The sequence below is a fragment of the Gouania willdenowi genome, unplaced genomic scaffold (assembly GCF_900634775.1).
Source record: "Gouania willdenowi unplaced genomic scaffold, fGouWil2.1 scaffold_31_arrow_ctg1, whole genome shotgun sequence".
Taxonomy (NCBI): Eukaryota; Metazoa; Chordata; class Actinopteri; order Blenniiformes; family Gobiesocidae; genus Gouania; species Gouania willdenowi.
The window spans coordinates 338,886-350,722 of record NW_021145081.1 but is presented as its reverse complement, the minus strand read 5'-3'; the positions used below and the strand labels follow the sequence as shown (position 1 = coordinate 350,722).

Genomic DNA, 11,837 nt, shown 5'->3' with positions numbered 1-11,837 from the left:
TCACTTCCACTGGTTTTGGGGGTATCTTCCTTGCTTGTGCCTTGATTCTGTGCATCTTCTGTGCTGGGGCCTGGAAGAATGTAATAAATGAATAGTATTATACAATCTGTGCAAACACACACAAATTCTGTTAACAGATTGGGAGTAATCAGTATATTTAAATTTTTTTACTCTGGATGTTGAGTTTCTGCCTCTTCGATGCTCGGACTGTAACAGGTGTACGTGGTTTTGGTGGTGCCCGTTTCTTTCCTGTACTAGTTGATGGCACTGGGTATCCTGAAAATAAAAAAAGTATATTTTGCATGTAAATAATATAGAGAGATCTTTGTAAGCTCATTTTTATTTATAATTTATGAAGGTGTAAAAATACCACTATATTGCAAAAGGTTCTGCCACATTACCTAGATTCAGTGTAGGGTTTGGAAAGGAGGGGGATGGTGCACCGTCAGCAAAATGCATGGAGCAGACTCGGCTGTTCTTGTCTGGTGCCCAGTTTTTACCTGTTTTTATGTTCTTTCTGTTCATCTGGAATAAATAAATAAATAAATAAATAAATAAATAAAATGATAGAATTAATGAAAAGGTAATAAAAATGAGGCTGTGTATGTATGCCAGCTAACATCTATAATATACTATAAAATGTTTGTTTCAAACAGATCCTTGTTAAATGATAATATATCTATGTCAGATTGTATACTTTATAAGTTAAACTAAACACACTTTAATTCAGGGACTTTCAAAAAGTAAAACCAAAGTTCTGATATTTGACATAAAATATAGTAATGATTCTGGGGGGATCGGGCATATTGTGGCGAGAAAGAAAAGGACGCCAACAAACCCCCGAAACCTGCTGGGTGAGAGACACCTCTCTAACATGTACACCACAATATAATATTTATATACTAGTTTACTAGTTAGCTTTAATGTAGTACAGTATATGTCAAACTTACTGATTTAATCCATTCGGCACAACGTTCTGGATCTTTTCTTTCAGTAGGAAATGGGATGAGTACGTATGGCGGGTCGCATATATATCGTGAGGTTCCTTTATTGCACTCGTGAACGGGGCAAAACTCTTTCATCCACGTATTAAGCCCACGTGTACCGTTGGAACAGCCATGCACTGAACAATGGGACCCTGGCATATTGCCTTAAAACGACCTTAAGCAAAGTGAATGCCTAAAAGTCCGTATAAGTAGCCGGTTGTTCCGCTAGACAGGGGCTTTGTTGACACGCTGGGCAGTCGTAAACTCTGACCCGGATATATTCACCCGGGAATCGTGCATGCGTACTGATAATGCTGATTTGGCTTATTCTCTTGTACTAAATGTCTCACTAATGTATTTTTGGTTTTATTTATTTTCTATTTTCTATTTTTAAATTTATTTATTCCTTTTTTCTAGGTCTGTAAATGTGAAGAATTGCAAATGATGTAATTGTAAATAGCGTTTGTAAAAAAAAAAATAAAAAATCTTCCTCTTCTTCTTCTAGTTTAACGGTAGTCATCATCCAGCTCTGTCCGTCCTCCATTTCACTGCTTTGTTCCTGACTCTAGCTGGTTGCCAGATACAACCGACGATTCCCTGCATGAAATATGTTGAATATCCACAGAAATTCCCCAAAAACCATCCGTTCATCATCCAAATAAAACATAAATATCATCTTTAACCAGCGTTAAACTGTTTGATCACTAAGTTAGTTATTTTATAATCTCACAATCAGCGAGAAATTACTCAACCTGGCAACAACTCAACTGTTGCGCTGATGTCACAATCAAGTTTATTAACAAACCAGTCAGAATAAATGTGTTTAATGGTAATAAAAGAGTGAATGAAGTAGTTACAGCCTGAAGGATTTGGTCTATGGATGATTTAATGGATTTCAGGAGTAATTTTTTAAGTAAAAAATAATTTATGATTAAATTATGATGGTTTGTTCTCTGACACAATAGAAACATATCTAATGAATACATATTTAATGAACAGTGAGAGTAAAGTCACTGTAGATCACATTAAATCCACAGTTGCTGTTACTTTATTTGAAAAAAATTTTTATTAAAAAAGAGAAATAAATTATTTAAGCAGACATTGAACCATAATGTTTTTCTTCTTCCTTTTAATTATACTTTAAAAGTTATTAACTCTGATTTTAGTGAAAATATTTGGAAAACAGATAAAAAAAAATTTGAATCCGGAAAACGTATTTCTCTATTGGTACTGTAGCTTCTTCACATATCTCAAAAACCAAGATGGCGCCGCGGATGGTTGCCTCGGTACTGCGCTCTCTCGTAGTTGTTACGTTTTTCTTCTTTTTTGTAGTTTCTTGCTCCCCTTCTCTGGTCTCTTTCACCAGAGAATAACTATAAACGTAGGACAGTCCTCTGCTGATCTTTTTTCTGTTCTCATTGAACCAGAAAGTTATGCGGAGATTCTCACCGGAGGAGCAGCAGCTCTCTATGGAATTTGCAGGAGACGCCGCAGACGGGGTAAACGAGCAGGCGCGCTCGTCAAACTGAGGCTTTTTCTGCAACTAAACCAATCTTGCTATATTTTAACATGCTTTCATCCCTTTTTCTTGCCATATTTTTACTATATCACTCCCATTTCTGACACTTCCAATCTTATTTCAATGCCTTTTCTGAACACGTGTTTCCACTTTTGCACTTATAAACCCTTTCCACCACTTTTCCACCTAATGTCACAAATGTTGACCCATTATTGTCACTTTTAACCTATTTTCATCATATTCCATGCTCAATTTTTTTTTGCCAATTTAACCACATTCACCATTTGTCATTCCCATTATTAGCCAGTTTCAACTAATTGTTCCAATATTGACAGTTTTAACCATTTTTAGCACTTTGTCAGTTTTTGCCCGCTCTAGTTTGTTACTTTAAACCCATTTCTGTGGGGTCGCGGTCTGAAACGGTTGAAAACCACTGATCTAAAGAACAAGTCACCAACCTTTGTGAAACATGGAGCTACTTTAAAACTAGTGAATAATCCAAAGGGCTACCAGTGAGATAAACACTTCTTAAACACCAAAACTTCACGGTTTCTCTTTAATTAAAGGGTAAGATAATAAGAGTCGTAGTGACTTAAAAAGTACATTTTAAAGTTTGAACATTCAACACTTTCTTCTTCTTAATTCATGCAAATGCTTTATTTTCACCACATTTTTTTTTGTAAATTCTTTATTTTTCTGTATTTTTGTTTGAACAATTACACAAAGTTTACAAAGGGTGGCATACAACACACTTTGACAGATACAATAATAAAGTGTATAGATGCCTGTGATCTTTACAAGTGCTTTTTTCTTGAAATAAAACTCAAAGAGAAATAAAAAAAACAAACAAAAAAAAAAACAGTTAAATTCAATTAAAATTAAGTAAACCTGGATAAACAGAGAATACTTCTTCGACGTTCAATCACCCTCTTTTACATGTAGGTTTCAAAAGTAATATGACAAAAAACAAAAGAAAAGGAAAAGTGTAGATAGTTTTATATATCAACATTTATACACACATAAAACACTTAAAAATAAAATGTACCACAGTTATACTCAACACAATTACAAATTAAACTTAGATGGACTTACAAAAACTCCTTAGATAACCTGAGCATCTTATTTTTATTACATTTCATAGAAAAAAATCATCATGTTCCTATTTTACGAACCACTAACACATTTTAACTGATCATAAAACATGTAACACGTTTGTACAATGAATCATTTTGTAAAATATTTTTTAAATCCACTTTTATTTCATCACAATCCAAACACCAAATGTGAAACTTCTTTAATAAAATGTTTCCTCCCACTGTTGAGAAACATACATGTTAGGTTGGATGGAGTGCGTAACCAACCTGGAGAAGTGAATGGTTGCAGAGAACCATTGAATCTATTGGTTTTTAAGGGAATTAAGGGAGGGAGAATCTATTTCTCCCTCCCTTCCGTCTTATCTCTCCCCCAGCTGCTGCTTTGTCAGGTCTTGTGAAACTAACAAGAGCCTCTCTCTGCAACTCATCCAAAACCGGAATAATGGAATTAATTAGTTGGTCTCTCAGTGCTATCGATCAGATTTTTTCGACGAAAAGAACCGGGGGTGGTGACCCCGCATGTCCAAGCGGGACGTTTGCGGCTGGATACACACTTGACCCTTGGAACAAGTGGCGAGTTGTGTGTCTGTCCGTCCTTTCCGTGGAAGACGTGGAGGACATCTACATGATTGGAATAATGATAGTAGGCATGCTGCTGATCGGAGCTGGTGGCTTCCTAATCTATCGAAAAGTCCGTACTACGCTGGTGACTGTTTTGGAAAAGCTGCCAGTGATTTCTGAAGGATGTAGCAGGGCTCTGAACACTCAGACTCATGTGTTGATCGATATCAAAAGCAAGCAAGAGCTGCTTTTGGATCGTCTACGCGTTATGGATAACAACTGGGAGAAGTTGGAGACCAGGCTTGGAAGTGGAAACTAGGCCACTCATTGGATTGCAGCAGAGAGACCCAGGACAGAAGGCTATTGGAAATTAACATAGCCTGTATCAAATCACATTGCTTATCTCCCTTTCGGCTCCCCAGCTAGCCAAGGCTAAAGCCAAGGTTGTCTCAACTCTTATCACCAGGAAGTTTCTGCAGACGGCGGCTCTTACCCCCCACTCCCTCCCCCCGTTCCTTCCCTACATTCCTCCTGGAACTGTTGATGCTGAACTTTTCCACACGTCATCTGGTTGTCAGTAACGCAGCTACAGGTCTTCAACTTCAAATGCCTCGTCGGCCATCTTTCCCCACCTCCCAACCGCAGCTGCATGGAGGCGTGGTTGCAGCGCCGACTGGCAGCACGCCCATGTCCCCAAATGGCTGGACTCCTGTTGTTCTTCCCACCTGACCCCCTCCCCCAGCCAACCTCCCACCCAACCCTTCCTACATGCCTTGTCTCGAGTTGTTTGACTGTGTCATGCTTACATTTATGCTTGCAGAGGAGGTTTTTTTCCTGGTTTCACACTGCTTTCTCTGTTTAGGGAAATCAGTTTCAAACTGGCAGTTTTTTTTCCCCTCACCCCTCCTCTCCTCCTGTTATTGATCCCTTTTTCACCTAAATATGTGGGCGCCGCAAATGGCTGCTCCGGTGTGTTGATGTGTCTCCTTTCACTGCAACTACCTAGTCAAATTCCTCGTATTGTTCTAAACTGTACCTGGTCAATAAAGCTGATTCTGATTCTGATTCTGATTCTGATTGTTGGTGAGACTTCATCATGACACTGATCATTCACTTTGATTGACAGGACAGATGATCAGAGGTGCTGAGTTTTTACCACCATAGTTTAAACCAGGACTAAAGTATGGGTGTAGTTTATGAGTGAAGCAGCAGTGAGTGAAGGAGTAGATCAGAGCTGCAGCATCTACATCATAAAAGGAGACCACACCCTCCTCATAGTCCACAAACACACCCACCTTCTCAGGAACACACTTCAGATGAAGAATGACTGGAAGATCTTCACATGCTTTATACACATTTCCATCTCTGAGTGCCACAGTCCATAAACCATTCTTAGGACACAGAGTGATCTTTCCCTTCCTGTTGATGGATTCTTTAACCACTCCAAAATCCCAGTCAGTTTTTCCTTTAACCTGAACCTCAAAGTAAAATCTACCTGAATTGAAACTCTGTTTCCCTAAAACACTGACACAAGGAGAAAATCTCTCTTTGTTGTGTAGACGTTTCTTCCACACAGCACTGAAGTAAATTTGTTTCCCATCATCAGACAGGACGAGTTTAGGATGAGCTGTAAGAGGATCAAGAGTCACATCTACTGCAAACTGATGCAGCCTCTTCATCTCTAACATCTTTATCTTCATCATCTTGTCACTGAGTGTGTCCTCCAGCTGAGCCACAGCTCTCAGCACAGTTCCTTCATATGATGATGGATGGACCATGACCTCTGTCCAGTCCTTGGTGGCTGGAGGAGCTTTCAGGGAGCAGAAGTGTTGGAGGAGGTGGTCTTCAGAGTGGGAGAGCTGCTCCACCTCAGAGCTTCTCTTCATCAGCTCAAAGATTTCCTCCTCCAGCTCTTTGATCAAACCTTCAGCCTCTCTCTCTTCTGCTTCCTGTTGCTCCTCCATTGTCTTCATCAGCTCCTTCAGGCCTCTTTGAACAAGCTCTATCAGAGCAGTGAACATCTCCACACCTTCAGCTTTCCCTCTGTCTGCTGCTTCCTTCCTGATCCTCACTGACTCTCTGATCTCCTCCAGCTTCTCTCGTCTCTTTTGGATCATCTGCTGAAGATAAACTTTCTTGTCTTCAAACAGATCTTCTCCCAGAGGGACTAACTGGTGACTCTTGTGCTCCAAAACAGAACACATCAAGCAGACACGTGTCTGATCGCTCTGACAGAACAGCTCCAGAGGTTTGCTGTGCTTTGGACACATCCTGGTTTCCAGGTTCTCCACAGGCTCCACCAGCTGATGTCTTCTCAGGCCTGATGCTGTCAGATGAGGCTTCAGGTGAGTCTCACAGTAGGAGACCACACAGTCCAGGCAGGACTTCAGGGCCTTTACTTTGGTTCCAGTGCAGACATCACAGGAAACTTCTCCTGGTGCTGCTGCTTTCCTCTCAGATTCACGTCTGAACTGAGAAACCATGTCACGCATCAAAATATTGACCTTCAGCTGAGGTTTAGTGCTGAACACCTGATTACACACGGGACACCTGCTGGTGGTACTGGTGTCCCAGTGTGTGCTGATGCATATTTTGCAGAAGTTGTGTCCACATGGTGTGGTGACTGGATCAGTGAGCACCTCCAGACAGATGGAGCACAGGAAGTGATGTTCAGACGTCCCACTGCAGGCAGGAGACATGTTCACAAACTGAGGGACAGAGACAAGCAGCACATTAACAGGACACTCTCATTGTTGTGGAACGTTCCTTTACTAATGTTTCTGAGTCCATCTCACTGAGATCACCTCTAGTATTTAGCATTGATTCAGTCATCCTGTAGTAATGTGGACAGTCGGCTGTGCCTCAGCAGCTGATTGTAAAAGTGCAATAGTTTGAATGTTTAATGTTCAAATTAGTTCTAAAGTTCTCTCGTATTGACACTGGAATTTTTCTAAATTATAGGTTAGATTTTTTGCGCATTTTATTTTAATGTACAATCTTTTTTCTTTAAAATAACCAATATATTGTGTATTAACAGACTGAAGTTTAACATAGCACAAATCTTTAAAGTCTGCATGGACCACACACTACATTTAACAGTGATTTTGTTTGGGAACAAATTAAATTACTTTACTTGTAACTTATAAATACACGTAATTTCTTTGCAACTTGTGACTGAAATTCACAAATTGTGATCAATCGTGATTATTTAGTCAGATTTGCAATTGATTGGTTATTTTTTAATCCATTCACTGCTAATTTATATTAAAAAAAATACGTTCCCCATGAGCAGTAGAAACCTTTCTTAGATGATATCACACATCACATGAATTTTAGTGGTGGGTGGTAGATGATGGAAACCAATGGCAAACTGTTTACATATTTAATCTCTAACCTAGAAACTGGTTAGATATATTTGCACTTCAATCCTGTTTTTTTTTTTTTTTTCAAAATGAACATTACATTTATATCAAACCTCATTTGGACTTGATAAAATGAAAGTTAAAGATATGGAAAGCGTCACGTTACCAAGTCTAAACTTTAGTTCAAGTTATCTTCAATGTTCCTCAAATAAAGATATCTATGTAGTTGTAGATATCTGAGAAGATGTTTGGACTTGGCAGAAGTAGAAAGTTGTTATTCTGTTTGTTTTATTCATTTTTATATTAACTAGTCACATTTCCTGAGATGCAATTGCCGTTTGCTAAAAAGCAAAAGTGTTGATTATCTAAAAAAAGGAAACAAATGGTTCATCCATTCCTAAATCAAATATGTTAGTTTCTCATGTATAAATATAATTTCTCTTTAACTAAAAAAAATATGTTAATCTATGGAATTTTCAGTGGAATACTGGATTACACAAATATTCAATAGCTACAGCCTTGAAACATATTGTGTACAATTATATATAACATGTTGTTAGACGTGAATCCCTGTTTTAAATGTTAACAAAATGAGCTAAATGCAGAAACCAGTTAGAAAATCGTAACTTACCTTTGACGTTAGATGTCCCATAATTAAGCCCTTCAGTGTTTAAAGGTGTTCCCATAAAAAGCAGCAGAGCAGCAATCCGTCACTTCCTTTCAGCAGCTCAATTCCAATGTTTCCTCAATTTACAATTTATATCTTGGAATAAAACAAAGTAATGATCATCACATGTTAAATGTGTCACATTAAAATTAATAAATACTTGTTCCTGTTGATTTGAGGCCAGTGAAATATGGGCCAGTCATAATACGTAAAAAATAATAATAAAAATAATAATATGTAGCTTTACGTGCAGTGAGACATTCTGTTATAGTTTCCGATGTATATATTATATGCCGCTAACACACACACACACACACAAAAGTTACTTTGAGACAGTGTATCTTACAGATGGGCGGAACAGAGTCAGTCTGGTTCAGTTTAGATGCACAGAAGATGCACAGAACGGAAGCGAACCTCTAAGTGCTCTACATAGTGCAGTGTTGGATGCAAGACGGTGATCAAAAACAGAAAAAGCTCATCCACAGTGATGATGTCATCAGTTCTAACTCCACAGTGATGATGTCATGAGCTCTCCAGTGATTGGCTCTAGCGCGCACGTGACTCCGCTGGCTCTGCTCTCAGGACCATTTTATGAAATAATTTAGGAACGGTATCATTGTAGTCGAGACAAATCCGATGTCGCACAACTTTGAACCAAACAGCAGCCATGTTGAAAGTCTCATGGCACCCTCATATATTTGTTGATGACATATTAATGAAAAACACAACATTTGCAAACCACAGGAGTGAAATTGATCATATACTGACCTGCGCCAGTGCCAAAATCTCACTGTCCAAGTGTCAATGTTCCCACACAACAGTGAACTATGTCGGTCTCCTAGTCGGTAAGGGCGTGGAACCACAGGCACAACACATTCAGGGTCTTCAGAACTTCAAGGTTCCCCAGCATGTCAAGAAACTTCCTTGGTATCTGTAGCTACTCAAGGCAATTCATTGACAATTACGCCAATTTAGCAAAACCTCTTTACACATTCCTAAAGAAGGACGTCCCTTTCACTTGGGGTGAGCCCCAACAACACGCTATGCAGACTTTAATCGATATGCTAACGAAGGCTACGTGCCTCACCTACCCTGACCACAACAAGGAATTCCATCTGGGCTTTTCAGCACACTGCCGGTCTGTACCAGATACACGAACAGACCAGTGGTTGCTTACGCATGCAAAACCAGACCTGATGATGTTACAAGGCCAAGACCCCGTGATCTCCTTGATGATTCGCCTCATGGGGGACAATACACTAGACAATCCCTCCTCCTCTGACTTTGCCTCCACACTTAACCTCGACCATCTGTTCGCTGTCCGTCACTTGTTACGGATAGTCAATGGCATCTTGGTCCATGTTTCTGCTGACTCACAAATGCATGCATTTATCGTCCCGCAAAACCAAAGGGGGGTGATACTGGCACATGCCTATGACGAACTACAGGTGGGAGGTAGAGTCTAATATTACAGTTTTGCTCTGCCCGCCGGCAAAAACGCTTATCATGCAACCAAACTAGATAAGAAATTTCTTCCCAAATCGACCGGACCCTACCTCGTCACCGATAAACTGTCTTCAGTGGTGTACCAAATAAAGATTCCCAGCACAAAGACCAAACAAAGCTCAAGTGTGTCCACAGAGACCAAATTAAGCTATACAGAACAACAAAACCAACAGCAGCCGTCAACTGCAAGCTGAATAAACCCTACAAGCCGAGATATGGTATTCCTAATTTGCCAACCAGTCGTCGCATTCAATAACATCTACCACCTCAAGGACATCGTAAACTAGAAACTAGGACTGGAATCCACTACAAAAGCCCTATACAACCTCTAATGTACATGTGGTTTACACCAAACATGGCCCTAGTCATTGTAATTATTCTCTGTCACATATAGTGTCCTTCTGCACTGCCGCTTTATGCCTTAGGCACACCAGGAAAGTACAAGACCAAATTATTTGATACTCCGATCGCATATTCAAACGCAACCAACCCAGATCCGAGGGTGCACTATGCTATAATAGGGGAAACCCCAATTACATCACAGAGAAAACAACAATATATATTGAATATTGTCATTCTGGTTTTATACATCAAAGCATCATCTTAAGGCAAGGGCAAAATATTGAGATGTATATCGTATATCATCATGTAGCATGAAAATATTCAGACATTTAAAAAAGGCCATATCACCCCGCCCATTTGACACAAAAAATATGTCGACGTAAACGTTTTGTATTGATGCATCGTCCCAAACATATATGTTGTCCCACACCAGTCCAGAATTGATATAATGCACTGGAAATCTAGCCCCTAATCCGCAAATGCTTAGAACGAAGAAGATCTTATAACCAATAATGGAGTTTGCACCAGCAGTGGGAGGAGCTTGAGTCGTTCCAAAGATTTTTACAATATCAGCTCATTTACACAAGATTATGACTTAATATGTAAACACATTTAGATTAAAACAAGCAGTATTTACTCACTGGATTGTGGGAAATCACTAAATTAGTCATTAAAGTTGACATTATTATTAGAAACTCACCTTGGTCTCAAACGTTGCTCACTGATGACAACCGTTGGTCAACGTTAATCGATATATTATTAAAGCTACTTTAGTCGTTTCTGACGGTGCAGGAGGAGATTCTGTTGAATGATGTAGATTCTGCAGCTTTTATCTTAGCCTGAGTTGCTATGACAACCTGTCAACATTGAGCTTCCATTTTAGCCTGAGTTGCCATGACAACCTGTCAACATTGAGCTTCCATTTTAGCCTGAGTTGCCATGACAACCTGTCAACATTGATCTGTTCGAAGTTGCCTTTTGTGATTAAATGTATGTCATATTATCATAGGAAGAACAAATATATTAAATTAAATAATGCAAACACACATTTTACTCCTCATAGTGGATATACTGTATGTATAGACTGTTACATCAGGCATAATTACTACCAATGAGAGAGCGTCTTATACAACAATAGAAAACTAATGAACATTTTACTCACCAGGGGGCGCTGTTGGCCAAAAACTTACATATAAGTCGCTTCATTGTATAAGTCACAGAGGTGTAAAAAGTACTGATATATCCTCAAGTACAAGTACAAGTAAGTCATACATAAAATACTCAAGTACAAGTAAAAAGTAGCTCAATTAAATAGTATTTAAAGTTAAAGTTACTAGTTACTTTCACCCCCACAGTTATTGTTGGTTCTCTTACAGACAGTAAACATATCATTTAGAAACCATAAAAAGGAAAAAATGAAATCTTCCACAATTGGAATCTAATTTATTTTCCACAAAGGCATCTGTATTAAATAAAAGGTTTGTCAAAATGTAAATTTAAAAAAAATAATAATAATTATACAAATTAATTCAATTCACAATAAAAAAATTAAAAAAATGTATCAGGCTCCAAGTATAGATACATTTATAAACTCTAAAACTGAGAAAAGAATTGGCATTCAATGCTGTTTTGGTGCTAATCTGATTAGTTGGCTATGATCTAATGCATTACGTTTAATCTGATTGGTGGGCTATGATCTAATGCCTTACGTTTAATCTGATTAGTTGGCTATGATCTAATGCCTTACGTTTAATCTGATTAGTTGGCTATGATCTAATGAATTACGTTTAATCTGATTGG

The 11,837-nt window shown here is 38.7% G+C and overlaps 1 protein-coding gene across 2 annotated transcripts; it reads right to left on the bottom strand.

Annotated features, from left to right (window-relative positions):
• Window positions 1-5,224: 5,224 nt before the first annotated feature.
• Window positions 5,225-10,822, bottom strand: LOC114459504 (E3 ubiquitin-protein ligase TRIM21-like). Of its 2 annotated transcripts, none has more exons than XM_028441732.1 (3): window positions 10,738-10,822; window positions 8,154-8,285; window positions 5,225-6,868 (listed from the first exon to the last, which is right to left on the bottom strand). In XM_028441732.1, exons 2-3 carry the CDS (start codon window positions 8,172-8,174, stop codon window positions 5,267-5,269), a joined length of 1,623 nt encoding a protein of 540 aa, XP_028297533.1. In that variant the 5' UTR covers window positions 8,175-8,285; window positions 10,738-10,822; the 3' UTR covers window positions 5,225-5,266. The 2 variants fall into 2 exon arrangements, with proteins under 2 accessions (XP_028297533.1, XP_028297534.1); XM_028441733.1 differs by lacking the exon at window positions 10,738-10,822 and adding an exon at window positions 8,536-8,979.
• Window positions 10,823-11,837: the final 1,015 nt, after the last annotated feature.

Excerpts from the sequence above, each read along its gene's own strand:
- LOC114459504 (XM_028441732.1), bottom strand. The coding sequence starts at position 8,174 with ATGGGACATCTAACGTCAAAG. Across the intron at positions 6,869-8,153 it reads TGGGACATCTAACGTCAAAG|TTTGTGAACATGTCTCCTGC; the intron begins GTAAGTTACGAT and ends TCTGTCCCTCAG.